Source organism: Diplotaxodon limnothrissa, linkage group LG17 (genome assembly GCF_057381915.1).
Source record: "Diplotaxodon limnothrissa isolate DT_005_m linkage group LG17, D_limnothrissa_male_GT1.1, whole genome shotgun sequence".
Taxonomy (NCBI): Eukaryota; Metazoa; Chordata; class Actinopteri; order Cichliformes; family Cichlidae; genus Diplotaxodon; species Diplotaxodon limnothrissa.
In genome coordinates, this window is record NC_140612.1 from 23930216 (window position 1) to 23958119 (window position 27904).

At 43.6% G+C, this 27904-nt stretch overlaps 3 protein-coding genes across 5 annotated transcripts in view; 1 reads left to right on the forward strand and 2 right to left on the reverse strand.

Annotated features, from left to right (window-relative positions):
• Window positions 1–12524, forward strand: part of lamb1b (laminin, beta 1b) — a 30863-nt gene extending 18339 nt beyond the window's left edge. For both annotated transcript variants that reach the window (XM_085376713.1, XM_085376714.1), the window contains 14 exons: window positions 127–290; window positions 524–748; window positions 1980–2197; window positions 3090–3186; window positions 7924–8293; window positions 8371–8555; window positions 8704–8945; window positions 9018–9221; window positions 9313–9457; window positions 9560–9767; window positions 10148–10289; window positions 11290–11466; window positions 11545–11704; window positions 12021–12524. In XM_085376713.1, coding sequence (XP_085232839.1) covers window positions 127–290; window positions 524–748; window positions 1980–2197; window positions 3090–3186; window positions 7924–8293; window positions 8371–8555; window positions 8704–8945; window positions 9018–9221; window positions 9313–9457; window positions 9560–9767; window positions 10148–10289; window positions 11290–11466; window positions 11545–11704; window positions 12021–12157 — 2674 coding nt within the window. In that variant the 3' untranslated portion in view covers window positions 12158–12524. The remainder of the gene's footprint in view (window positions 1–126; window positions 291–523; window positions 749–1979; window positions 2198–3089; window positions 3187–7923; window positions 8294–8370; window positions 8556–8703; window positions 8946–9017; window positions 9222–9312; window positions 9458–9559; window positions 9768–10147; window positions 10290–11289; window positions 11467–11544; window positions 11705–12020) is intronic.
• Window positions 12525–13446: 922 nt separating this feature from the next.
• On the reverse strand, window positions 13447–16978 carry eri1 (exoribonuclease 1). The gene is made up of 7 exons (XM_085376166.1): window positions 16659–16978; window positions 15545–15726; window positions 15238–15454; window positions 15060–15143; window positions 14877–14986; window positions 14675–14789; window positions 13447–14175 (listed from the first exon to the last, which is right to left on the reverse strand). Exons 1-7 carry the CDS (start codon window positions 16731–16733, stop codon window positions 13933–13935), a joined length of 1026 nt encoding a protein of 341 aa, XP_085232292.1. The 5' UTR covers window positions 16734–16978; the 3' UTR covers window positions 13447–13932.
• Window positions 16979–21694: 4716 nt separating this feature from the next.
• The window catches only part of tmcc3 (transmembrane and coiled-coil domain family 3), a 114801-nt gene continuing 108591 nt past the window's right edge, over window positions 21695–27904 (reverse strand). For both annotated transcript variants that reach the window (XM_085375376.1, XM_085375377.1), the window contains exons 3-5: window positions 27052–27833; window positions 25627–25762; window positions 21695–24932 (exon numbers count right to left, since the gene is read on the reverse strand). In XM_085375376.1, the coding sequence (XP_085231502.1) occupies window positions 24627–24932; window positions 25627–25762; window positions 27052–27833 (1224 nt within the window). In that variant the 3' untranslated portion in view covers window positions 21695–24626. The remainder of the gene's footprint in view (window positions 24933–25626; window positions 25763–27051; window positions 27834–27904) is intronic.

Consider the following 27904-nt stretch of genomic DNA (forward strand, 5'->3'; position numbering starts at 1 on the left):
ACGTTGCAGTTTGGGCAGACATTTCTTCAGTACTCAGGTGTCTCTCAGAAACAGTTGATTTTTACTAACCTTTTCCTTCCAGATCTAAACTGAAGGATCCATTAACACCTTTTCTTCTGCTACCAGGTGTTTGAGCGGTTACCATGGTGACCCAGAGCTGGGTTCAGGCGGATACTGTCGCCCTTGTATGTGTCCTGATGGGCCACGCAGCAGACGCCAGTTTGCGGACAGCTGTTACCTTCTGCCTAATACCAATCAGCTGGTGTGTGTGTGTGGCCGCGGATACAAAGGCATGTAAACACAACACTTCACAGATTTGTTTTTATGTAAGCGGGGCTCAGGTGCAGTTTTTGTCAACATGTCTTCACGTCACACGCTCATCACAAGTACAAACACACTTCAGTAGTCTGTAATTAGCGTGCCAGACCTCAATCTTTAGATTCAAGAGGAAAAGAAAAGCAACAAACTTGAGGTCTCATGTACGATACCATACCAGCTGACTTGTCTCCTGCATCCCTTCCAGGTGTCAGGTGCGACGAGTGTGCCCCGGGTTACTTTGGGAATCCTCTGGTGCCCGGTGGGCGCTGCATGCCCTGCCAGTGCAACAACAACATCGACATGCACGACCTGGACTCCTGCGATGCTCGCACCGGCGCCTGTCTCAAATGCCTGTACCACACCCAGGGCGACGGGTGCCAGCACTGCAAACTGGGTTACTATGGCAATGCTACCACACAGAGCTGCAGGAGTGAGTACAGCTGAACATGATTCATCATATTTATTGTTATCCAAAAATATATTTGTTAGTGCTTCCTGTGTGTAATGCCGGTTTCACTTTCCTGCTAAATAATTGTAGCCACAGCCAGAAGGAGGCCAGTACACATCCTCCCAGTCTTGGTGCATGTGATTACAGTGACCTCTGACTTTTGTAGTAGTTGTATCAGTAAATTGGCAAGATGTCGTCCTAATTTGGGTACCGTATGGCCGTTAGCTTTTACTTTATCTAAGTTAGTCTGACCATTTGGGACGAAAAAATGTTGTCCCCCACTTCATGTAAGCTCAGCGCCAGCTATAGACCAGGGGCGTTGAACTCCAGGCCTCGAGGGCCGGTGTCCTGCAGGTTTTAGATATCACCCTGGGTCAACACACCTGAATCAAATGATTAGTTCATGACCAGGCTTCTGGAGAACTTTGAGAAATGTTGAGGAGGTAATTTAGCCATTTAAATCAGCTGTGTTGGATCAAGGACACATCTAAAACCTGCAGGACACCGGCCCTCGAGGCTTGGAGTTCGACACCTGTGCTATAGACTGTATTTAAAAGATAGACACAGTCAAAGTAGTGTCTGCCATTGGATTGTGGACGACCTTTTTTCTGAGTTTAGCATTTGGATCGTTGCCATCTTCTTTTTGTGTATCCAAAAGTGATCATCATGAATACATTTGGACCTAATGGTAGAGTGGTTAGCATATTTACTTGGTAACGAGAAGGTTGCTGATTTGATTCTAGCCAGAGCCTCAAATCCCCTTTGTGGTTGGATCAGGTAGCAACCCCCTGTGACAAAGGAGCAGTCAAAAGCAGCTAAACTGGACCCAGACTGTTGGAATAGTTAAATCCGCAGAAGTTCAATTTACCAGAGAATTTATGTCAAAATGTAAAGGTGGACGTTTTAAAATTGGAGTCTGTTGTGGTTTCTTGTGTGACATATTGCGAGCATTGCTTGAGAATTCGTCACATCCAAAATAGCGAATTGGATATTGGACAAAGAAGGTGCTGCACCAAATCCTCCTCATGATTGCTTTGGTCACTTGTAATTTTAAAGTTGGCGACTTGACTACAAACACTTGCTGATTTCTTGCTGTAAAAGCAGCTAGTCTATGTTAACAAACATAGACAGATCTCAAATATCCATCTAGCCAGTAAATTTCCCATAATTCTGCGGTGCATCTTTCTTGTTTCTTTCTTTCTTCACTCCGCAGAGTGCACGTGTTATTCAGTAGGGACGATTCCTTATGCCTGTTCGTCCCCCGATGACTGTCAGTGCGACCAGCGCAGTGGCCAGTGTCCCTGCCAGCCCAACGTGGTCGGTCAGCACTGCGACCGCTGCGCTCCAGATACGTGGAACCTCACCAGCGGGACGGGCTGCCAGCGCTGCGACTGCGATCCTGTCCACTCGTTCAAATCCTCCTGCAATGAGGTGAGGCAGACTGTGTTTATAACCATATTTTGTCCTTTAACACTATCATGCAGTAACTTTTGGGTAAGCCTTTTAACTTTTAGAGACATTTTAGGTGATGAAATCTAAAACTTGTGCTCAGTTGCTTGGTGTGAGCCACCTGGAGCACAAATACCACTAGAAATTTTTATTTCTGGTAGGATTATCCATACCAAGCAGGTCAATGCCAGATGAATGGTTTCCCTGCTCAGATTTTTCCTGTATCTGCCAGGCTGGATGTATGTATAAAGATATACGAATGGGTATTTATAGTAACAGTTGGGAAAAGAACCGGAGCAAACAGTGTGGACAGAAACATGTGGATATGTATCCAAGGACAGTATTGACATTTCAGGAGAACAAAAAATCTAAACTCCAGTTAATTAAGTAATGAAACCCCCGCACCATCGTCTCAGCAGCTACTCCAGTTAACTCTCTCTGAACACGATCTGAAATGAACCACAAAATCCTGTCCATCTATGAGCTGCTGTTTCCAAACTTTCTCTTACATAGTGTTGGGGATTGGTTTTCCCAAACCCCCACACCGTAGGGTGTGACCATCCCAACAACTTCAAGTAGTTTTTGATACTGTATATGGACTCCAGCTGTTTAGGACCTGCTTCTCTCCTCTCACATGTAAAGAACTGATGACACTCACTCACACGAAACTTTCAGCTTTCTGTGTTTACTGGCTTCATTCCATCAGAGGAAGGAAGTCTCGGAATACACTGTGGAATGACACAGGAATTTTCTTTCCTGGCAGGAACAAATTCTGCCAAACTTCAAAGCTTTATTGTGTCTGCATCGGAGAGAAGAGCTTTGAAGTTTATTGAACGCTCTGACCTGATCGCTGTGTTTTTTGCGCTGCCTGCAGGTTACAGGACAATGCATGTGCAAGCCCGGTTTTGGTGGCCGGATGTGCCGGGAGTGCAAAGAGCTCTTCTGGGGGAATCCAGAGGTCAAATGTTATGGTAAGATATCACCACCACCCAAATGCAGGACCAGAGAGTCAAACATTTGAAGGTCAGCCAGTCTGCCAGGGAGTATACAAGAAAGAACTCGGTGAACTACTTTAAACATGACAGAAAAATGCAAACAAGAAACCATCAGGAACTCTGGGATATCCCTGGAAAGTTTCATGTCAGTGAGAACAAGACTATCTGGCAGCTGGCTGTGGGAAACAGGGGGGTGGATGCATATAGCAAGAATACTAACAGGGTAACAGGTGAGACAAACTGAGCACAGGAGAAATTAATTACTACTAAAATAATCCCGGTTACTTAGTGAGTCTGACCCACCAACATATTTCTTTACTCAGAATTTTATACAAACGTAAAGAGCCCATTGTAAAATGTAAAAGGATATTTCAGTAAATTACAGGGAAAATGTAGAAACTATGTCTCGTTTTTTAAAAGAAAAACTTGACTGTATTAACTAAAATTCAGTGTAAAAGTCTTTTGACTGCTGGTAGACACTGACATGTTCAAAGTAATGCTCAGGTGTTGAGTAGCTTGCTGGTGGTCGGTTTTTAGTTGTTTAAGATGGACAGCGGCACTATTAGAAATATGATCAGGAACAATAAAGACACATTTTATCAGTTGTAAGAAATTGGAAGTCCTCTTGTTTTTAATGGCAACGTGGGAAGAATGGAGAGGCTCTGTTTTTATGTGCTTTTCCTGAACGAGACATTTAACAGGCATAATATCAACTAACAACAGATGGAAACTAAACAAGTAGGTCCAAGAACCGAGCCCTGTGGGACTCCACATCTTATTAGATCAGCTGATGAAATAAAGTTGACCGCAGTGACTCTGAATACTCTACAGGTGAAGTAGAAGTAGGATGAGACCCATTTGAGTGCCTTTCTGCTTTGGTCAGCCTCATTCCTAAGTCTCTTGAGGGAAATGCTACGGTCAACTATCAAATGCTGTAGTAAGGCCTAGTAAAAGCTTTATCCTCCTGTTTCTGCTCCTCCTTACTTTAGAGGTCACCATGGTGGATCACCTTCCTCCATCTCACCCTGTTTCTACCATCTCCTTCTGTCACACCAACCTTCACCACATTCATGAATCTCCTCTGAGGCTCATTTCCTCCTCCCTGGCAGCACCAATATGTCTACTATCCCTCCTCTGCACATGTCCGAACCATGTCAGTCTTTCCTCTCTGACTTCACCAGTTAAAATAAGAACAGTAAGATTACCTGAAATTGAAGCCAAAGTAAAGCGGTTTCTGTACTGCCAGAGAGGTTGTTGTCTTTCATTACCTCTACGAGCTGCTTTATAACCACTTTCTCAAGAATTCTTGGAAGTGGGGGTAATTTGGAGACAGGATTGCAGATATGGGGCTGTGTTGGTTGGGTAAAATAGCCTGGGACATGGACAGATCAAAGGGCTCCAACTTCAAAAACCTGCCTGTGCAACTTAGATGAACTTGTGTCAAAAACGTTTGTTTCTAAAGCCCATTAAAAAGAAAAACACCCTCAGTGGACCAAAGTGCTGTAGGGATTATACAAAATATATATATGATATACAGTCACTAAATCAACAATGAATATATGTTAAGATCAAATAAAAACAAAGTGAGTAAGATAAACGGCAGGCTACCCTGCTCAATTAGTCGTGAAAGCAAGCAGGAAGAAATCGTTTTTTAAAAGTGGTTTAATGTGTTGAGACTGAGCTCAAGACTGAGCTGTGAAAAACAGATTCTTCCAAAGATTCTGGAGTTTGTTTCAAGTAAACCTGTGTGGGACACAAGTGCAGTAAAAAACTACCCGATGAACACAATGAAGTATTTCATGGTGAAGCAGACAAATATTCAGAGGTTAGCGGCACCCTGAAGCAGCATCTAGTCTAGAAACTACTCCGAAATTCATCATATCAGCTTGTTTTTGCCGCCCCCAGGTGGTACGTACGGTCTGATGGTACGGTGCTTATTTTTCCTTTGCCTTTTGTGAAGTTTTTGTAGCTCTAAACATCTCACAAGCTTATATAACTTTCTAGCAGCCTTTTTGCCTTCTGCGCCACAGAAAGGGAAACTTAATGAGGCTCCAGCCCCTGTGAGACCCTGAATAGGGAAGGAGTTAAGAAGGACATGCCACTGTGGCCTTGTTTTTATTTTTATCAGTATTGTCTTCACACTGCAGACCTTCAGTCTTACGCTGAGCACCAGCAATACCCTCACTTCTATTTCAGCACGTTGGAGCTAAACCATCACTATTCTAATACTTCCTGATGTGTCCTTGTGGTTGGATCTTAGTATTCATGTTCTCACAGGATGTTATTCTTGTGACTCAGTGGGAGACCAGCAGCGATAGCTTTGAAATGGTTTCCAGATGATTCGGCTTACTCCGACAGCAGTTACGTGTCGGTAGCACTCAGTCAGCCGGGTTGGCGCTCAGCTTTGTTTTTGGATCCTGAAAATTTTTATTGTCTGCGAAACAAACTGCTGAAGAGTCGATCTGCAGTAAAGTGTCCCACAGTAGCTGGCTCACCCTCAGAGAAAGAGAGAGCAGCAGGGGCAGCTGGATCTGGGAATGACCTCTTCTCATGAGAAACAGATGTTCTCCAGAATTCCCAGGCTTCCCATTTTCGCCACGGACAAACACACAGAGGAAACAGGAATATGAAATATTCCCATTGAATTCTCTGATGGTCTTTTAAGCCTTGAAAGCAGCTGGACTTCACCTCCTTTCTGCACAGATGATGAAATAATGCACCAATTTACAGGAACACTGTGGCCTCCTCAGTGAGGAGTGTTATATGTATATGTTGTATGCAGATAAAAAAAAACGCCTCAGATTTACAAGTGTCAGCGGTTAAAATGTCTTTTTAATATAATAGTAGTGTAGCTTTTCTCAATTAGTAACCAATAATCACCATTTACATTCATCCATGACTGTGTTTCTGCAGAAAGATGTAACAATTCAACCTCATTAAACCAGAGCCTCACCTTCTGTTGCATAAATCACACAAATATAACCCCAAAAGGTTTGGACGCTCACTGCATAAAATAAAAATAAAAACCAGAAAATCTCATTTATACACAGTAGAATATTGAAAAACATACCACATGTTTAAACTGAAAAAATGTACAATTTCAAAGCATCCCCTCTTCTTTTTACAACAGTCCACAAACGTCTGGGAACTGAGCAAACCAGCAGTTCTCATCTGAGGGAGGATTCCAGCTGCTCAGCAGTCCTCAGTCTTCTTCTTAGTTTTTTTTTCTTGATTACAAATTCCAGACTTCAAACTGAGCATTGATATCAAGCTGTATGATCCCTCTCCTCTTTAGTCTAGAGGATGCGGGGTCCATGTTTTCCAAGAAAGAATTTAAAATTTCAGTTCGTCTGACCTCAGCTTTCCACTTTTACTCAGAGAAGACAGCGGTGTTTCTGGATCATGCGCACATGTGGCTTCTTCTTTGCATCACAGAGGCTGGATTTATAGATGGCACAGAGAACTGTGCTCATGCAGTGATCTCAGTAATGACAGAATCATGTCTGTTTTTTAATGCAGTGCTGTCTGAGGGCCTGAACACCACAATCCAGTGATTTTTGGTCTTGTCTCTTGGGCACAGAGATTTCTCCTGATTTTTTAAATCTTCTGATGTTGTTATGACATAAACTGTAGATGACAAGATATTCAAAGTCGTCATGATTTTACCTTGAGGAATGTTATTGTAAAATTGTCGGACAATTTGTAGACAGTTTTTTTGCAGATTGGTGAACCTCTGTCTGTCTCTAAGATGTTCTTTTTTGTCAGCGTTAATCTCATTAAAATTATGGTAACGGCATAACCGCATTAACGCGGCAAATGTCCGTTAGCGAGTTAGCGCGGATCGCCTCGTGCGTGGGGCTGCACGGCAAGATTAAGGAGATTAACGCTGACAGCACTAGTTCTTTTTAAAGTGAATTGGTTGCAAAAATGCTCCTCAAGCATTTTTTTTTGCTCCCTTTTTCTCTGAGACATACTGCCATCAAATGTTTCATGAAATAATCAAATGTCTCAGTTTAGACATTTGATATGTTCTCTATGTTCTAAGTACAGGAACACTGATGGGGAATATCTGTCAGACTGTTTTTTCCTTCTTTCTGACACGTGATATTCCTTTTTTTCCCCCCATGGAGCGACCGAAACCTGACCTTCGAGGTCATATTCATGTCCAAGTTTATTTACTGAAACCATTTGAGGTTAAATAAACTTTAAGTGACTTACTTCCCAAGGAGACAAAAACTTGAAGATGTTTTTTTTGGATTATGAGGGCTGCGCGTAACTTACATGTTTTTACTGTTTTTATTGTTCTGACATTATAAAACTTAAAGTTGAAGGTTAGTTCTAAACACTCAGCAAGAAGGTCCTGGGAAGGTTGCGTCCTCCTCGTGTCTGCATCGGTTTCTCTATGTAAGGTTAACTGCCATTGGTTAACTGCAACAGATTGGTGACATGATTTGAGTCTGCCCTGCCTCTCGCCCTTTAACACCAGCAGGAACAGTGCAGAAAGAAACACTGCTATGTTTTTACCTTTATTTAAGTCCCTATCGCATTAAATCTGCTTCAGTACTGCATTAAAACTACAACAAATACAGAATATAAAACTTGATATACAAACACAAACAACAAAAAACTGTTATTAATTAAACATTTGGGTTGTTTCACCCTTGGGAGTCGTTTTTTTAGTTGGCGTCTCCACCTTCCTGTGTGTGTTTCTAGCTTGTGACTGCGACCACCGGGGGATCTCCAGTGAGCAGTGTCATCGTGCCACAGGGCAGTGTACCTGTGTGGAGGGCGTGGCGGGCCCCCGGTGCAACGAGTGTGCTAGGGGTTACCACGGTGAGTTCCCTGACTGCAAACCCTGCCACAAGTGCTTTGCGGCTTGGGACACCGTGGTCGAGGAGCTGACCAACCAAACTCGCCGACTGGAGGCCAAAGTGAACGAGCTGCAGACTGTCGGAGTGACGGCGCCGTACAAAGAGTTGATTGGAAGTCTCGAGAGAAACTCCAAGGCTGTCAGAGACATCTTGGAGAGCAACGCCGCCACGGTGAAGCTGGAGCAGATACAGGAGCTGATGCATCAGATAACGTATGCACACCACCAAACAGAGGCTTACTTGGGGTTGTAGCAAGCAACTGGTGTTTATTGTTTCACTGTGCTTTTAGTGGTGTGATGTCCTATCTCAATGGAAAGCTCAACACAACCGAGGAAGCCTTGGAACTTCTTCAGAGTGATGCAAATGCCACCGATGCAGACTTAGACGTGCTGACTGTTGAGGCAAACCAGTTGGAGATGAGCGTCCAGAGGCTGAGACAGCAGGTGGACGACGCCAAGAACGCCAACATACACGGTGAGAAATCAAGTGCTTCAGCCTAAAGCTTCACTCTTAGACCTTTACAGCTTAGCCAAGACAGAAAGTCGGCACGTTTTAATCGGTACATCAGTACTACATTTCCGTCCAGCCCTGTTTCACTGTTCCCTAACTTTACTGCTTCCAGGTGCCCTGGAGACTATTACTGCTGCGCACATGCAGTCTAGGATGGCAGAGCAGCGCACCAATGCTTCTACGAGCGACCCTGGCAACACAGTCAAGCAGTCAGTTGCAGTACGGAAAGCCACGGAGGACAAACTGAGCAGCACGAAGAAGGAATTTGACCGAAAACAACAGAGAAACATGCAGAAGCTGGACAAGCTGTCCAAAGAGCTCGATAAATTTAGCCTGTCTTCACTAAATGAAAAGGTGAGAACACGGGAAGATCGCATCTGTCTATCACACGTTCACCTTTGTTGGTAATTCTGTCTTTCTCTGAAGATTTGTGGTGGAGCCTCTGAAGGTGATGATGGCTGCTCCACCTGTGGCGGGTTGGGCTGCACCAACGAGGATGGAGCGCCTCGCTGTGGAGGAGAAGAGTGTGGAGGCGCTGTCACAACCGCTCAGACGTCTCTCAATTCAGCCAATGAGCTGGAACAGGCGATCCTAGAAGCTATGCAGGAGGTAGACAAGCTCTCCAGGATGGTAAGTGAACATGGTCGTCGTGTTATAATGTGGAACACCTGCAGGTGGATGTGAGACAGGTAACCTGGACCTGTGTGGACACTCTGCTCAGGTGTGGGAAGCGAACATCCGAGCAAACGAAGCCAAAGCGAACGCTCTGGAGGTGCTGATCAAATCCAACCAGAGCAAAGAGAGAGTGGAGCAGAGCAACGAGCAGCTCCGCAACCTCATCAGGGAGATTCGAGATCTTCTCATGAGTGAGTTTCTCCTGTACACGTCTAGTCTTCACAATGTGTAAAAATTTATGCACGTTTCTTAAAATAAAACGGTTCATTTATGTTTGGTCTGCGTTTATCCAGATGAGAAAGCAGACGCGTCCGTTATCGAGGCCTTGGCAAACGAGGTTTTGGCTCTGGAGATGCCGACGTCGGCCGAGAAGCTTCAGGAGCTGACGGACGAGATCAGGGAGAAGGTCACCACTCTGACCAGTGTGGAGACGATCCTCAGTCAGAGCGCGGAGGATGTCATGGCGGCCGAGTCGCTGCTGAAGGAGGCTAAGGCTGCAAGGTAACACGTGACGACTGACAGGATGGAAAACAGGAGGAACGGGATAAAAAAATTCAACATGAAAAAATCTTTTTTGCAGTCTTACAGGTGGCAATATTTTTGCTTTCTTCTGTAATTGTTGTAAACATTTTCTTGGACTACGAGCCAAATGCAGGACATCAGAGGCAGGTGATTGGTCAAAATCTAAATCCTTGTTACCAGTTTGAGCTCAAACACAGGAGGTCAGTCAGTGAAGCGGTCAGCGAGCAGCCAACTGCAAATTTAAAATGTGAAAAACAAGCTGTTTTAGCTCCTCCCCCTTTGAACTGACATTCTTCTGATTGGCTGCCTCTGACAGAAATGTGTAAATAAACCCATCTTTCTTTCTCCCTGTCTGTCAGCGAGAAAGCGTCTAACATGAAGGACACCGCAGAAGTAGTTAAGGCTGCCCTGGACGAGACCGACCGCGCTCAGAGCATCGCCATGGACGCCATTGAGTTGGCCCAGAACAACACCAAGGGCACCATGGACCTGCTGAACGCTGTACGGCTGACCTCAGTGATGATGCGGTTTGATTCAGTGACTCCGTTTACTGTTTCGGGATGACAAAAACAGCACAAAGTTCAAGAGATGGAGTCGTACGTTGTTGCCGTTTTAGAACGGTCTGCCTTGTTTTCAGTAACAACTGACTTTAAAAACAATATTTCAGTCAGGAAACGCTCAGCTTTGATTTAGTTTAATCACAGTGATATAAAAATGTTTTATTGCTGTCGGGTGTTCGGACGTAATATTTTTATTTTAAAAAGCATTTTTAGTCTAAGCTATTAAAAATAAACATAAAAAAATAACAAATTAAATTAGAAACTTTGAAAAAATAAAAATAATATAGCAAACAAAAGTTGAATGTACGTAAAGGAAACTGACTTACTAATGCCTGACAACGCCACCCACAAAATAAATTATAAAGATACAAAAGGTATTCAAGTTTAACTAAAATTAAACTAAACTTGAAAGATTGAATGAGCTCCAAAAACTTCCTGAAACTGAACTGGATTCAGAAAAAATATTTACAACTAAAATAACCCAGTTTGGATCAACAAGTCACCAGCTACTTACCAATCAAATCTCTGGAAAATAGCCATCCCTCAGATCTGTGGATCACAGGAGGGTCCAAAGATTTTTAATAGCATCTGAAGTCTTTAGCTTTCCCCGATGATCATCAGTAATAAATATAGATGTTTAAAGATAACTTATTATTCTATATGAGTTCTGTGACCTTATATCTTATGCTATAGTTGGGTTTCCTTCCTGGCATTGAACAGGCTAAACTTTAGCCTGTTTTTTTAGCTGTGGTTGGTCAGAAGCTGCCAGCGCCGCTCCTTTCATGTGAACACACAGGAGAAACTCTGGCTTAATAGGGATGAGATGCAGGTGAAATTAATGATGGTGGGATTAGCAGAAAGAGTATGAGGCAAACCCTGAACAGTTAAAAAGAAGAAGTGAAAAAGAAAAGACAAGATAAATCTGTGCATTTGTGCGTCAGGTGGAGTCGGAGACGGCCAAGTCGGAGCTGAAGCTCAGTAACACCACGGGCCGCCTGCTGCAGCTGGAGAGGGAGGTCGGCCTGCTGAGGCAGAACAACCTGGAGATGGAGGAGATAATGGTGTCGACTGAGCAGACGACGCAGCAGGCCAAAGAGGACGCCGACGAAGCAGAGCAGGTCTCACAAACGCGCGCATCCGTGTTGGTTTGCATGTGAATCCACTCCTGCTGCAGTGCGTTTTTTTTGTGTGTGCAGGAGTTCAATGAGAGGCTGAAGGATAAATTCGCTGAGGTGGAGGACCAGGTGGAGGTTAAAGGGGAGTCGGTGCAGCAGGCGAAGAGGAGGGCAGACGAACTGCAGCAGGAGGCCATAGAGCTGCTCAATCAGAGCAGCAGAAAGCTGGAGAGACTCAAAGGTGAACACTGTTCAGATAAATGTATAATAACTCTGTAGTTTTGTCTTCTGTTCTTTTAAATGAATGCATTTCTAACAAACAAGAAGGGAGTTTGCTCTCTTCCTGTTTGTTTAGATCTGTTTCTTTTTACATTATTGGATCCTCTCCCGTTAAAAAAATACACAGAAGCACATGAAATAATCTGCTACGAACCAGCCGACTGATCTTGAGTCAGTTTCTGAAGTATGATCAGATATATAAAAATTAAGAAAAAAATATTCCACTTGTGCAAGAAATTGTTAAAAAAGACAGTTTTGTTTTTGTGTGGCGTTTTCAGAGTTAGAGGTCTCCTACGTGGACAACCAGCGCATCCTGGAGGCCAAAGCTAAAGAGCTGGCCGAGCTGGAGCAAGCCGCCCGCAACATGCTGGAGGAGATGAGCCGCAAAGTAGCGCTGTACAGCACCTGTTTGTGATGAAACCATCGCCGCCTTTGACTTTATTGACAGTGCCAAAGTGTCTGACGTACTGCTCCTACATGCCTGCTCCTTTTACGGCTGTTAAATAAAAACACTAATATATTTGACGTTGCCAAAAAATGTTTCAACGACAGAAAAAAAGCTTTAAAGCTGCCAAAGACCGTTAGAGTATTAAAGTAAGGAGTCCAGAAGGAAAGAAGCCATCATGACCTCGAAGCCAATATACCTGCATACGTTACTACAATCTGTGTTTAATTGTAACTAAATATCTATATTAAAAGGATTAACATTTCACATGTACTTAATAATCCAAAGATATCACTTGGACATGGCGCCTTAACAACCAGCCAATAATAAACCCGACTACAAGAAAAACACATGTCAGCTGGTCTTGTTTAATCTTTTGTGTTCTGGTAAAAAAACAACACTTTTTTCCCTATTATAAATAAATAAAGACCAGAGAAATGGGCTGCACAGCCACAAAGCCTGGAAGACTTGATGATAGAAGCAGCTGAATTACAAAGAAACCTTGAGGGAAAGCTGTGTCTGCACTTCTTTTGATGATCATAGTACAGACAGTTGGGTCTGCAAACATACACATAAGTGTTAGATTAAAACAACACTGTGTTTAGTTTACACCCAGGTTTCCAAAGTGTCACTACTGGAAGCATGAGGTGATACCAGGACCCTACAGAGGTCACACAGGTAGTCCATATATATGTTCAGATGTCAGAAGGTTTGCTGTATCTCGCAGCACAGTCTTAAGAGCAGGAAGGAAATTCCAGGAGATATGCATGCACTCTAGAGTTACTCTACAGCCTTCCAAGAGGCCGCGGAAAGCCCCGAACCTATCAGCAAGCCCGCTATCTGCTCCTTTGTGCAAAGAGGAACAGGATGAGCAGAGCCAGAGCTACAAAATGACCTCCAGCAGGACAGTGGTGTGAAAGTCTGATCAGCGAGTCGGAAACAGGCTTCATGCTGGTGTCATAAAGGTGTGACGCCCTCTAGTGGGCCCCGCGCTTGCTGCCCAGCACTGTGGAGCCTGATTAATATTTGCCATAGAATACCGCCCCTGATGCCCTGAGAGCAGGTTTAGCCTGTCAACGCTTGCCTGCTGTAAGGCACCTGTGCCGAGCTTCTAAAGTGACTCGACTGCCTCTCTTGTCCCTTCAAAATTTGCTGAATCTAAAGCATGCATCACACAGAGTGAAGAAGATGAAAAACTGCAAACAAAAAGAGACATTTAATTTGCATTACTTATCAGATCTGCAGACATTTCAGTTGAAACAAATCCTCATTTATGAAACAAACATTAAATCAAGACATCTGTACACGTGACGACAGTACAACACAGGCTGAACTCCTTAATTACAGCTTTCTTTAAGAGGTCCATTTATGGAGCTGTCCGAGTCCACAGGACCAACTCTTCGACTCTCTGCGAGGAAAGCGGTGAGCAGTGTCATCGTGCAGCACCTTAAACAGCACAGCAGCATTTATGTGTTTTATTAGCACAGTAGTTTAAATTGTAGATATGTGTGTTCATGTGAAGCTGCAGATTAGGCTTTATTATGCTGTCAAGGGTAAAAACTGAATTCTCCCCACCACAAGACAACTGAAAGATATTTCTGTGATACTGTTGAGAAACAGCAGCGCGGTAAGGCGTGGCGAGGCAGACTTTTCCACCCAGAAAATGAAGGAATGATCCACTTTTAAAGATCTGGTGTAAAAGGAGACTTTGAGCTCCAGTATAAGTATTTTCAGTGGTCATGGTTCTAGTCCCTGCTGCGGGGGTTGTGTGGAGGCGGAGCTCCTTCCACAGGCGCCGAGCTGGGAACCGAGAGCAGCTGACCGCCGTGCATGCGCTCGTTGACGCGCAGCTGGCAGCCATCCTGCAGCATGCGGACAGCTATCCTCGCTATGTTGCGTGAGTCGTCGAGCCCGGAGTGAGGACGACCTTCGTACGTCAGGCCGAGTTTCTCCAGCATGGTGCTCAGCTTCGTCTGAGTACGCGGCACCTGGAGGAAGAAGAAGAAAATATGGCTGGTTAGCAGTGGAGACCTTTTATCATAGAAGACATTAGGACATGTGAGAAATAGCCAAATCTGTGAGGAGGTTCATGGACGGGACATAGGAAGGCATGCAGAGGGTTTAATGACTGAAATGAGCTGGAACAGTAAGAATACAGTACTGTGAAAAAGTATTTGTTCCCTTTTGCTTTTTTTTTTTTTTCTTTGGGCTTTGATGTGTTGCTATTTGAGATATTTTAGCCTGCTTCACTTTGCCAGACAGGTTCTATTTGTGATTTCTTGATTCCACAGGTCTTGCAGTAATCAGAGCTGGGTGTGATTAATGAAATAAGGGTGCAGTTACTTTTTTTTCTTTCTTCCACACAGAGCCAGGTAGCTTGGGATAACTTTTTCCCCTAAATAAATGAAATCATCTTTGACTAATATTAAAATTAGTTTTAAAAATCTAAAACATGTAAGCGTGTCTGTACAAAGCCGTAAAATGTACCTTGTAGAAGTTTCCGTATGACTTTCTTATGTTTATCCACTTCTTTGCAAACGGAGGATATTTGATTCGGCTGACCCGACACTGGATGTTGAGGAACTTGCTCATATCCCACGACCTGTGGACGATGTTAAAGAAACGGCGCTGTAAACCAAGTGAGGAGAAGAAAGTAAACATCCTGCAGAAGCTTTGACGTGAAACCCACCCGTCAGTCAGGATGGCGTATTTGTATTTTGTCCCGAGTTCCCTTTTCTGAAGCCACGACACAACTCGCTGCAGGACTACTGGGAACGGGTCTGCTTCTTCGACCATTTTCTACCAACACAACACAGAAAAATGAGTAAATGACCCACACGTGTAATGTGATAGTGACGTGAACTCAACCGACCTGCGTTATTCCCGTCAGCTTCACACAGAAGTCTGAGAGCTGTGGGTTAAGCTCAGGCTTCACGTACTCCTGAAAGGTGTCCACCTGTGCAGAACATTAGAGGAACATCATTATTAACAACAACAGAAACAACAACAACAAAAGACAACTCCTGATTTAAGTCACAATCTTTACTAACAATCTCCAAGGTGTGCGTGTTGATGAGAACCATAGGGAACTCAATGATTTCGTGGAGAAAGTCTGAAGGATTGTCCTCTTCACATGTGGCTTCAAAGTCCACCACACAGATGTAGTCGTAGTACGTGTCGGTGGGGCCTCCCTCTGCCGCCGTCTGCATCAGCTTCTGTTTCTTATAGTGGCTCTTCAATCTCTTCTTCATCACATCCTTCACTCCTCTGCACACACCAAGAGAAAAACTGTTTGGTAGAACACTTCTAAGGGACAAGCACGAGTGTTTGGTCCTCAAACATTTATTAAAAACTCACCGTGTGTCGAGCTTTAACTCCGCTAACTTGATCCGAAGCTCCTCCTTCGTCATGCGGTTGATGTGGCCGTTGGCCAAAGCAATCTCTTTGTACACCGGATGGCTGAAGTCACCCTTCGACTGAGACGGGGACACCTGAGGAGCAGATTCTCCCGCAGGACACAGCCTGCTGCTAGGCTTCTCCTGAGGAGGAGACGTGTGGGTCGTTATGTGTCAGAAAATGATGTAACTCTACAAATTTGGCCATCAAAAACACAGAGAGCATGGATCAATGGTTTGTTTGGAGGAACAGATCATTTTAGAGTGAAGTCCAACAACACATCAGATAAGATTATCTGCAAAAGAAAGTAGATAGCAGTTTCTGAAATACTCAGACCTATCTACTGGGATTTTCCCACAAAACCATCTCTAGGAGGTAAAAGGAAAATAGGCAGACTGTTCAAACTTAATGCAACCATGCAGAAGAGTAGGAAGGTCAAGTGTACAGAAGAGCATCTCAAACCTAGAAGCAGGAGACGACCACACTGGGTGCCTCTGCTGTCCTCTAACAGGAAACTAGTTCCTTGACCATGACAGTGAGTTCTCTGACCTCACATGGCCTGCACAGTCACCAGATCTCAATCCAACAGTCGCATCATGGATGAGCACCCACTGTGCGATGCTATCCTGATAACTTGGAGCAATCTTGTTGATTATGTGCCTTTAAGAAGTAACACTGAAGGAAAACGGGGTCTAACCCGAGAATAGCGATCTCTTTAGCTTAAAAAAAGAATAGCTCAGTCAATTAAAATACAACACGACAAGATGAAGTACACAGAGCAAAAGAGAATCGGGGTCGATTTGCAGGGCTCACATTAACAAAACACTGTGATGTAGCTCCCGTCTACTTCAAATATTTTAGTATTAATTACTTCAAATATTTTAGTATTAATTACTCCAATACAAGAGTAACTAAAAGTAACGCGGTTTCTAGTCATTTTCATCAAGTCGGCACCAAAGAACCCAACGGGACATATCTCTCACCAGCCTGTCTTTGGTGTCAATGAACGCACCAGCCAGTTTACTTCAACGCAAACAGCGTTTACACGGAGCAGTGATTCTGCTAGCTCACCCACCTTCTCCTGGTCCTTCACGCTGGACGTCTTCACATTGTCCTCCTGGCCGTGAATGTTCTCCTTGTGTTCGTCCATTTAAAGCTGAGGTTAGTCCAAAAGTTGCTCAGATCATTTGAAAACAACATAAATTGAAGGCTAAACCAGGTCTGCTGCTGCTCCGGCTAGCCTCAACACATTAATGGCTGAAGCAGCTACCGCTAACCAGCGCTGACACGTTCAGTTAACGTCAGATATTTCGCATAAATCAACCACGGGAGTTTTTTTTTTTTTTTTTTCAGACAGTAAATAATAAGGTGCCTTTGCTAAACCCACATAACAACACTGAACTTTTCATTTTCATGAGGGGGACAGTTATGACAGCTTCCGCTTTGCGCCAAAACAGCAGCAACAGCGCTCACTATCGCCACCTGCTGCTGCGGATGAACGCAGCAACAGGTGTTTTTTGTTTTTGTTTTGTTTTTTTTCACCCAGGGCCCTGTTTCAGGAAGCCGGTTTGGAAAACTCAGAGTGAAAAACGACACTCACGGTTGAGTAACCCCGAACTGTCGAACTCGGAATATTCCGTTTCAGAAAGGCTGATAACAATTAGTTCAGTCAACGCGGAGTTGCTTTAACCCCAAGTGAAGCGCGCGGACGAGGATACATAAAGCCCTGATAAGCGGAGCACAGATTAAGCGAGTCACCATGGAGACGGAGGGAAAGAAGGCGCGGTCAATGTATTTCACAGCGCTTGAGGCCGAAATTCTGATGGCAGCATATGCCGATAACATGCAAATTCCGCGGAAAAAAGTAACACAGCCACGGCTGCAAAAGAAAGGGAGCATGCATGGCAAAACATAGCCGACAGAGTCAATGCGTGAGTGTTAATATAAACATTGATCTAGGGATTTCCACCCATTTAACACGTTATTTTATCATATGTTATTTTATTTGTTATTTTATACATTTTATTTTGTGATGTGATGTGAGCGCAGGTGCAACCCAACAGGCCCCAAACGTGCCTGGCAGCAAGTAAAAATGAAATATAAAAATATAGTCCAAACAGGTAAGGTGTAATTGTATTATGAGCCATAGTGCTTGGTCTGTTTGTCCCATGTAAATCAATTGCAGTTAGAGGCTACATTAATTTTCTTTCTGTAAGCACTTATTGAAATTATCTGAGCACATTACAAGTACATATTTGCTTACTCTGTATGCTCAAATGTGGCCCGTTATAGCCAACAGAAAAAAGCGGAGGCCCGAAAAACAGGTGGGGGTCCTCCACCACCACCACCACTCACAGAGGCTGAGCAGTTGGCCCTCAGCCAAAACAGTGGGCGCCCTGTGGCCGAAGGCATCTCTGCGGGGACATCCTCTGAGTCAATAACCCCGCAAGACACAAGTGCCTACATAAGGGGTAAATTCAAAATAATACATGATGTGCATACATCCTTTCTTCACAGTCACCTTTGCAGTGCTACTCATTCATTTGATAAACTCTTTACCATAATGAATTATTTTGTAGTGAAGTTATTTTCCTACTGATTTTGCCTTCCCTCAGCCTTGGTTGTCTTTGAGAGCATAATGACAATGAAGTGTAAGGTGCTTGGTATGTTTGTTAATTGCCATTTGGTCCCTTGTAAGTTATAAGTGACCTGTATAAACCTCATATTCTATCAGTTGATGGTGGTGGTGTACTGCATCTGGTGCAGCCTCCTGTTGAGCCAGACCAACATGCAGTTGTGAGTAATACTCCACAGATTATATGAGTTTACAGTAGAACAGCAATGTTGTCTATTTCTTTACTACAGGAAAATAATGAAGAAACATTGACAGCTGTTACAGAGGAGGAAGCAACAGAGACACTTTATGAGGTTTACATCTTTTAATACTTTGTGTACAGGAAATACAGGCGACCAATAAAGCCAGTTGAACAAAAAATCTGTTTATTCTTCTTTCAACATGTTGAGGTGATGGGTCAAAGGAAATGATTGTGACATATGGTGTCTCTGACTGCGCTTCCATCTTGTATGTCCGTGGGAGGGTCAGGATGTTCATGGTTTGGATCACTGCTGATGTTTGGTTCAGAAGGACAGTGTTCTCCTCTAATTGTGGCAATGTTGTGAAGAATCACACATGCCACAATAATGTCACATGCCCTTTCTGGGGTGACCCTGAGTCTTTGCAGGCACTGGAACCGGGCCTTAAGCATTCCGATAGTCATTTCAATTCTGGCTCTTGTCCTGCAATTAGCCAGATTATATCGCTGCTGTGGGCCCGGGTCAGGGTAAGGGGTAAGCAAATAGGGTAAACATGGATACCCCCTATTACCAAGCAAATAGCCAGTGAACTCTCCTAAGACAGAAGGATACACTTCAGTTCAAATGTCCCTGAAGCAATTGGTCTTTATATATTTTAAAGTATTTTCAACTCACCATGTCCAAATTTTGTGCTCAGTGTACATTCACGGAATATTTGTGAGTCATGGACAGAGCCTGGCCACTTGGCTTCCACATTTGTGATAATGTTGGCAGCATCACATATGATCTTCACAGTGCAGAGAACACAAATTAGCATCCATTACTATAATGAAATAATTTGTTAGTTTGACATGCTACAGGGAACTATGTACCTGTACATTAATGCTGTGGAAAGACTTCCTGTTCACATAGTCTCCTTCATTTACTGAAGGAGCAATGATTGGAATGTGAGTGCCATCTGTACAGCCAATCACGCCTGGGAACCCTGAAAATAAATGTGCGATTTAAGTAGTAGTCCAAGTATCACCACATCATAAATTAAGTTTTGGTCATCCTGATACCTGCAATTTTGTGGAATCCCTCTTTGATGAATCTTGTGGGTCTGTGACCGGGGAACACCACAGACGAGTACAGGAGACGTTTCAGTGCAACTGTAACATTCCCGACTGCCCGACAGACGGTAGCCTTGGAAACGTGCTCAGCGTCACCAATATTATACAGAAAGCTCCCGTTTGCAAGAAACCGAAGTGCAATACAAATAATATGCAATGAACTGAGAGCATGTCCGCGATGTGTCACATGCGTAATATATGGCCTGAGGATGTTATCCAAATAAATTATAGATTGTGCTGAGAAACGGTAACGTTCGCACAGAAAATCATCAGGAAATGATAAAATGTCCAAACGCGCTCTGATCACTCTCTCCCGGCGGAGAGCTCTGCGGAGAATTTGGGCTTCACGATCTACTGGCTCTTCAAGGAAGTGGCACGCCATGTCCGACACTTCCTACTGTCAGGTTTCCGACAAAGGGGCGGAGACAGTCAGGGTTAGTTGTAGTAAACCTGCTAGGGGGCAGGTTAGCTTCACGGAGTGTGTCGTCATAGTGACTCACTCAGGCTGCAGCTGAACTCGCTTTGTGAAACCGAAAACCCAGAGTTTTCGTTAACTCAGGGTATACTTACTCAGTTTTTCCACTAAACCGGCTTCCTGAAACAGGGCCCAGGACAGGTGAACTCAACTTTAATGTCAGAATTTCTGAAAATAAATTTAAGAGAAATACTAGGATTTGAAAATCATAAATTTGCACATTGTAATCTTTAATTTTCGTAGCTTGAATTGAAGTCCTTTTCATGTTTTCAGCACTCGGTTAGTAAACACTCATAGTCTGTTTTTGTTGGGTAAAAAAGGTAATTTACTCTATTGGGAATACAGTGTAGCTAGATTTGTAAATAGATGCAGTAACTTTATGTACTAATAATGTAGCTGTTATCTATTACAAATCACCTGTGAACCTACATCGCTAGTATTATAAAAATGTGTGCAATTATTTAGCCAGACCTAACCAGCTGCACATTTTGTTTGTATTCCACTAGAGCAGCTTTGCATGATTCTAAATAATCCTTATTTATGTTTATTGCAGCCCAACACTTCATCCTCTGTCCAAAACAAGCTCCCTTAGTACCGTTTAAGCAAACTTTCCTCTGATTGGCTGTTAAACAGATTGTTTAAAAGTGGTTGGGGATATATGCCAAATATGACCATATTAGGAATATCCACTTTATTTCACATCATGCAGAGCCAAGAAAAAAACTGACACCAGACATTTGAAGCAGTCTGAAGCCTGAGCTGCTGGTTCACAGGGATTACTGATGTATACACAGACTTCATTATCAGACCTGCTTATTATGAGCATCCATCACTGGAACAGTGCAAATAAAGTGCTATGAAAAAGAATTATGTCCCTTCCTTAGTTTTTTGCGTATTTATCAGAATTCATGGTTCCAGCAGTAAGAAAGGCAGGGTACTATCTAACTGAATAGTAAATTTCTAATTATTTTAGTATAGTTGCCGTATATAATTAAAAAAATATTTGAAGCAGATATATGTAATAAAACTAATTAGAGATATTTGGAGGCAGTGCTCCTGTTTGGCCGCTAGTTGTCACTATATCTCTATTTAAAGCCACAAACCATTGATGTTTTCACTATACACATCTATACAGTATGAACCCTTTGTAAGCCTTTGTAAGGGGAAAACACTTCACAAAACATCATCGCCAGAGGTCAGCAAAACCAGAAAACTGGAAATTCTGGCGCTGTGCAGCTAATGATAACTGTAAATCCCGGGTGGGGCTGCTGCTGCTTTGATTTGACGTTTGTCTCTGAGACAACAGAATGAAAATGTCTGTCTTAATGAAAAGCAATAAAGGACACCTGGCGTTCAATTTAAGATCCATCTGTGCCTGCAAATCCTAAATTGCTTCCCTTTGTTTGCCTGCACTTGAGTTTTGCAGAAGATTCTAATGGATTTTTAAGCATCCATGAATTTAAACTGAAGACAGCAGTGAAATTGAATGCAGTTAAATCAATGTCGTTTCTAAAAGCTTATCCAGCTGCTTTAAGTTGAAGTGATTTACACCCTGGTTTATACATGTATTCCTTAGGAAGCTTGCAGAGCAGTATGATCTTCACAGTTGGATTACATCTTCCATAATCAATAAGAAGCTCAGATTTTTTTTTTATTTTAAAAAAAAGGCACCTTGATAGAAAAACAATGATTTATTTTATCATCTGAAAATATAATACCGTAATAATACAGTTATAGAAAACCCATAACCAGAAACTAATGCACAGAAATAAGAAAAGAAAAAGACGAAGAAAACGCACACACACCATGAACTCAGAGCTTTGGAGAGGAGGTACACGTCTCTCCTAACAGAGATAGTGTTTGAATCGGTTTGCAAAAAACATCAAAGATGAGCTTAGGTTTCATAAAAACCTCCATATTTGGCTTTTTTTTTTCTTCTTAGAATAGAGAAAAACAGAAGGACACACAGAAGAAGAAAAAACAGGCTGCACTGAAAAGGCATCAGTCCTATTTTTTAACCCCCTCGTCATCATCTTCATCACAGTGAAATGGGGTCGGGGAGCTACATTTTTCACTTCCCTCTGTCCAGTCTGCGATGCTGCATTCAAGTCACGTGTGGGAAAGCGGCTATCGCTGCTGGGAAACATGCTGCTTTAATGTTTGAACAGACGCTTATTTCAAGTAAAAAGAGAAAAATCTTCAGCCTCTCAAATCTTCTAAATATCAGAACAGAGCGTCTGAATGCTGCCATGTTTTTTTTCCCCCTGGACATGAACGCAGCACAGCATCAAAGGCTTCACACACACATACACACACACACACACATTGTAATTTGTTCTGATCACCTCTCCAGAAAAGGCCATCTAATGATCCAGGACTTAAAAAGTGAAGCCTGCATGTGATCACCTGTCAACTTTAAACAATTTCAAATCGGCATAATTTCACCTTATTTCCCTCCACGTGCACCAAACTGCATCACGCGTTAGTGTTCTCTCTACATGTGTCGTGTGAGAAAACAGGCTCTGCTTCTCAGCTATCTCTTGATGTTAGTACAAGGTTTCCCTTCTCACTGTTAGAGGCTTTAAAAAGCTTTCAGAAGCAACAGTTACCTGAAAACACAAACATCATAACAAAATAACCACAAAACACCAAATTAACAAGAGATGAGGCAGTTAAGCAGCTTTCACTTCAAAACAGGCAGCCTGACATTTTGGGAAATAGTCACTTTTTTTTGTTTTTTTGTTTTGGTCTATTCAGTGTGAAGTTAGAGCCAGAGGACGGAGATGTTGGCCAACTATAAGACAAGTAACCAGTCCCTGGTGTTTTTGAACACATTAATCAAATCAGACGTGGTGACCAGCAGGTGAGTGCGACAAACAGGTAAAAGAAACTTGGCGGTAACCAGCAGGGAGGTAAACCGGCTTGTTTCAGACAGAATGAAGCAATGCAGAGACGCTGTCTATCTCTATGTCCCGCCCCCAGCTTTAACCGTTTCCATCTGGGAGCCTGTTAGGAGTAACTCTTGATTCTTTTACCTGAACTGAGGAGTTTCTGTCATATTTCAGGCTACTTCAGACTAAAATGACTGTGTATCTATCAGAAGTTAATGAAGTGGTCTCTGGCTGTACAGGAACGTATTGTCTAACAGCCTCTTTATTGATTACAGATGTGTCAAAACTTGTCATTACAGGAAATGTGGAGATCGTTGAATGTCATCTTAATGGGGAAAGAGTTAGAGAGGCCATCGTTTTGTTGCCCAGTAAATGACGGTGTATCTGATCATTATCTTGGTAAAGATGAAGCTGTGTGCACATTTTAAATAATTTTTCTCGTTTTACTGCATTTGTAACAAGAACTGTGAGGAAATCCGTTCAGCGCTCTGGCAGGAAACGCTGATTGGGAGGGTCGGAGCTCTGGACCAAAACACCAATAAAAACATAACTTGCAGGAATGTGAACATTTTAAGCTCATTTTGGACAAAAGTCTCCTGGTAGGTTTAAAGAAGGGCTTTAAAATAACTGCATGAAGTCGTTTCCTGAGCAGCGGCTGCTGTGTTCTCAAAGCACCGTGACCAAGGGGCCGCATCGAGGATCAACTTTGAGATACATAAGGATTATTGTGAGGATTCAAAGATACACCAGAAGACTGAACAATAATAATTATGGATCAGGGGAAAAAAAAATCAAGCAGTTGAGGTGAGCAGAATCATGAAGCTAATTCATTAAATTAACGCATAATTAGGAGTATTTTTTCAAATTTATAATCATTTAGTTACTGTGAGGTCAGATTTGGGCAATAAAAATGAAGGAGGGCGATAAAAGCAGGTTTGGGCATCACTTTTCACTGCAGCTGTAGCTTAAAGGTTTTATTTTCTTACAGCAGATTTCTTTCACAGCACGTCCATTAATGATCTCTCCCGGCTCTAGCTGCACATCTACCATCCAGACTTGAACCTATTTTCCAAAATGTTTAACTGTTCCTTGAAGAAACACAGTACAGAGACACACGAGTAAGTGCACAACGCACACGAATACACAGATTTACACACTGATAGAAAACAGCTTAAAACAATGTGCAATCCCAGACTTCAAACTGTCGCTTTGAAGAAGATGCTGAATTTAAAAAAACCTCACATAAATACAGAACAGCAGCGAGAGAGAGGCGCGGTGCGAATGAACCTTCAGGTGGATGTGTGTTTGTGTTTGTCACAGCGAGCTTGGTGTGCACATTCAAATCAGGTCCACTGGACTCATAACTGACAGTTTGTGTGGAGGTGGTGCTCTAACAGAAACGCATCCCTTTAAAGGACAGGAAAAAAAATAACGTGTTATTCCATGCCCTGATGTAATCCCCCTCATTTATATTTAGACTTCAGTGTGTGTGTGATGCCGGTGCCACCAGAGTCTCCTGGTGACCAGATGAAAGCAGCTGAGCCGATTTATCTTTTGTTGGCCCTGCAGATCTGCAGCAGAGCAGCCACGTTTTCATGTGTGCACCTTCAGAGAGTTCCGGTTCAGGTCTTGAGCGTTTATGTCCGTTTACGTGTTCTTGGTGAGGCTCAGAGCCTTAAACCGAGTCACCGTGGAGCCCAGAATCATCGGCTCATGTAAGGCTACATGTTGATTTCCTCCCCACACCGGTCTCAGTGCGGGAGGAGCAATCGTTCCAAAGCGCACTGCAAATGTTCCCAGTTCTTCCACAGCAGCGCTAGCAGGGACACGCCCACGCAGGTGAGCGCCAAGTGGAGGCGACTGCGCAGCAGCGGGGCGGTGAACTTGGCCGCAGTGGACACGCACACCAGGATGACGGTGACGATGGCCAGCATGATGTTGATGCACTTGCCCAGCAGCACTTTGGCGTCCGTGTTTTCCAGCTGGATGGTTTGCTGCTGCTGCTGCTGCTGGAGCTCGAGCTTCGACACGCGAGTCTGGCACGACTCCAGCACCTCCTACGACACACACACACACACACACACACACACACACACACACACACACACACACACACACACAGAAAAATGGTTAGAGATCAGGGAAACTCTGGAGAGCAGTGAGTCACAGCGAAAGGGCAGCAAAACTGGATCGTGTATGAACTTCAGCTGCATTAGAAACAAGCGCAAGAACGTCCGATTAGAAATAGGAAGCAATGGAGGGACTGCTGTGGCTTCAGTGTGACATGTCATGAGAGACATGTCATCAATTAATCATTTGGACGCTCAGAAATTTGTAATTAAAACCTCCCCGAAGTGAAAGGAAAAGATTCAGATTAATTATTTCTCCAAAATGCTAATCTTCCAGTGATATGAATGGAGGGGGCTTCTCTCTCCTTTAAGCGTTCTTGTAGCAAACCCATTAACCACAGTGAGCATGCCGTGTGGATAGGCCTGTCGTCATCCTGGCAGAGACCACTTTTACCAGGATAGCCTCAAATGATGAAGGTACACTACGCAGTGACCTTTCCCACTAAGGGGTCAAACTCGTCTAAACTGAACACTGTAAATAAGGCAATAATACATTAGGCCTTTCAATTAAACTTACAATTTGAGTAAGACATTGGTTACTTAAAGGGTTAATCCTAAACTCTAATCTTAATCAGCCGTGTGCTGTGGCAGTGGTGGGGGCTTATGCCCAAACATAAGTCACCTGTATGTCCCTGGCCCTCTCATAGGCCTGGTAGGCCACCTTCTCCTCGATGCTGGCCAGCTCCTGCTTCAGATTGCTGGTCTCGTGCTGGTGCAGCTCCGTCAGGTCATTCAGCTGGTCCTCCAACCGCTCATACCTGACAGACAGAAACACCCACAAACATGCAGAGTAGGTGGAGGCGGAGAGAGCCAAGGAGAGAGAAACAATGCATTATTGAGAGTGTGTGGGCACGTAACAGTACAGCAGTGTATCTGCTGCAGCCGAGCTGCTCAGAGCATTTGCCCTTGGTTGGGGGGTTTACGTGTAAGCTCTGCCGGCTATTTTTAGGCTTTTAATGATGGACTCCTAAACTGTCAAAAGCTCTCTAAAGTTCAACAGCTCATGTAATGACAACGTTGGCTCTGTTAGGATAGAAATGCTACCATTACTGAAGCACCGAAGTGTGAAAACATCTTCATCCAACAATTATGCCACAATTTTACTTAATACAGATCAGTGATCCTCAAACCTTTTGCCTTCTGAGCAAAAAACCTCTGCTAGCATCCCCCGGTTAGCTTCAAAGCAATGTGCAAACCGCTTTTATTTTGTATTTCGTGTTTATAGTCGTACAAATCGTTGTGCAAATATTCTTGTGACATGACTGAAGCACACATATTCTGACAATAAAAGATATAAGGAAAAAAGACCCTTCCACAAAACAAAAACAGCATAATTTGTTGAGCAGAAATATTTTACACAGTATAATATTTCTCTTATCTTTCTCAGTTCAGTGTTTTATTGGATTTTCTGATTTAATTCAGAGCTCAATAATACAAGTGATTTTACAAGTCATAGTTGTATGAGGGGCGTTTAAGGTGTTAACACTGAACTGTTGCTCACTCAAAGCCCGAGGGGCTGACTTTATACTAATGGGTATATTTAAGAAAGAAACATGTGAGTCTGTGCTCTATTATCTGTAAAATGTTCATGGAAGAGTATTTAACCATCATGTGTGGGTAACAATATTCTCCTCTCCCAGAACAACACAAAATATTCTGTTTTGATCTGTGACGCAAAAAAGAAACACTAAAAAAAAAATCTTTCCACAGTGAGAAACAATCTGCCCTCAGTACCAGGGAAGAAAAACAAAGAACAAATCCTCTAAAGCTCCTTATAAGCAACCAAATGTCATTTTATTTTTCTTGCACCTCAGTTTAGGAGATTTTTCTTTTCTTCAAATACTATATTTTTGGCATTTCTCATTTTAATGCTGGTGAAAGCGGAGATGTGAAGCATTTAAAAATAGTACTGGAGCACACAAGCTTTCCCCCCTAAAACCTCCCTAGAAATCACGAAAAAAAAAAAGAGTAAAAAACTAATAAATATGTCAAGAATTTTTTTTTTCTGGGAGAAAAGCCTTCCTTAGACTCGTGATGCTGTGCTCACCTGTATCGCTCCTCCTGCATCACCTGCGTGAAGTAGTTGTAGTCTCGTTTAAACTGTGTGTTCAGAGTCTCCATGTCCTCTGCCAGCTGCGTTTGAGCATCCCTGATGTCCCGCACCATGTCCAGCACCTCCACTAGGCGCCCGCTGGAGTCAGACCTCCCTGGCCCCCCTGACTCCACCCCCGATCCTCCTGCCGGGTTCCCGTTGGAGTCAGCGGATGCAGACGTCCCGGTGGAACACTCATCGTCGCTCTGGTACTTGGTCGCCTTGGCTACTGTGGTAGCGCTGCCACTCAGACCCCTCGCGCCGCCCTCCACCTGCAGCCCTGACCCTGTTTCCATAGAGCTTTTCAGGTGAGCGATGTTGTCAGCGCTGCCAAACTTGTTCCTGATGAGGTTAGCGAACTCCCGCGGCTTACTGAAGAAAAATGGAGGTGAGAGCGACACGCCGGGCCCGATCGTCTTCACCTTATCCAGTGCCTGGTGGCGCCCGGTGGTGCTGACGTCCCGCAGGCTGCCCTCCTTGCTGTGAGTCCCGGACTCCTTGCCGCCGCTGTCTTTCTGGTTGTGCTTCCCATTGGTCTCGCTGTCCTTCATGCGGCGGTGGTACTGCTCCAGCTTCCTCTGCAGCCGACCGATGGTCTGCGCAGACTTCTGGTTCTTCTTTTCAAACACCTGCCGTATCCGCGACACCTGCTGCTTGTCGGCATTGTTCATAAGCTTCAGGTACTCGGCCACGTTCTGGTCCCGAGCCGTCTGCTCCACCTTAATCTGCTCCGTCACCTGAAGGCAGAGCCAAATGACAGATGTGAAAACAGCTGCTGAAGATTTAAAATCATTTAAGCATGCATGAT

What these genes read in the sequence shown, in the direction of transcription:
- eri1 (XM_085376166.1), bottom strand. Translation starts at nt 16,733, where the DNA reads ATGGACGAACACAAGGAGAACATTCACGGCCAGGAGGACAATGTGAAG. An exon ending in GAGTTAAAGCTCGACACACG is followed by an intron (nt 15,455 to 15,544) that starts GTGAGTTTTTAA and finishes TGGTGTGTGCAG; the next exon opens with AGGAGTGAAGGATGTGATGA. An exon ending in TACGCCATCCTGACTGACGG is followed by an intron (nt 14,790 to 14,876) that starts GTGGGTTTCACG and finishes CATCGTCCACAG; the next exon opens with GTCGTGGGATATGAGCAAGT.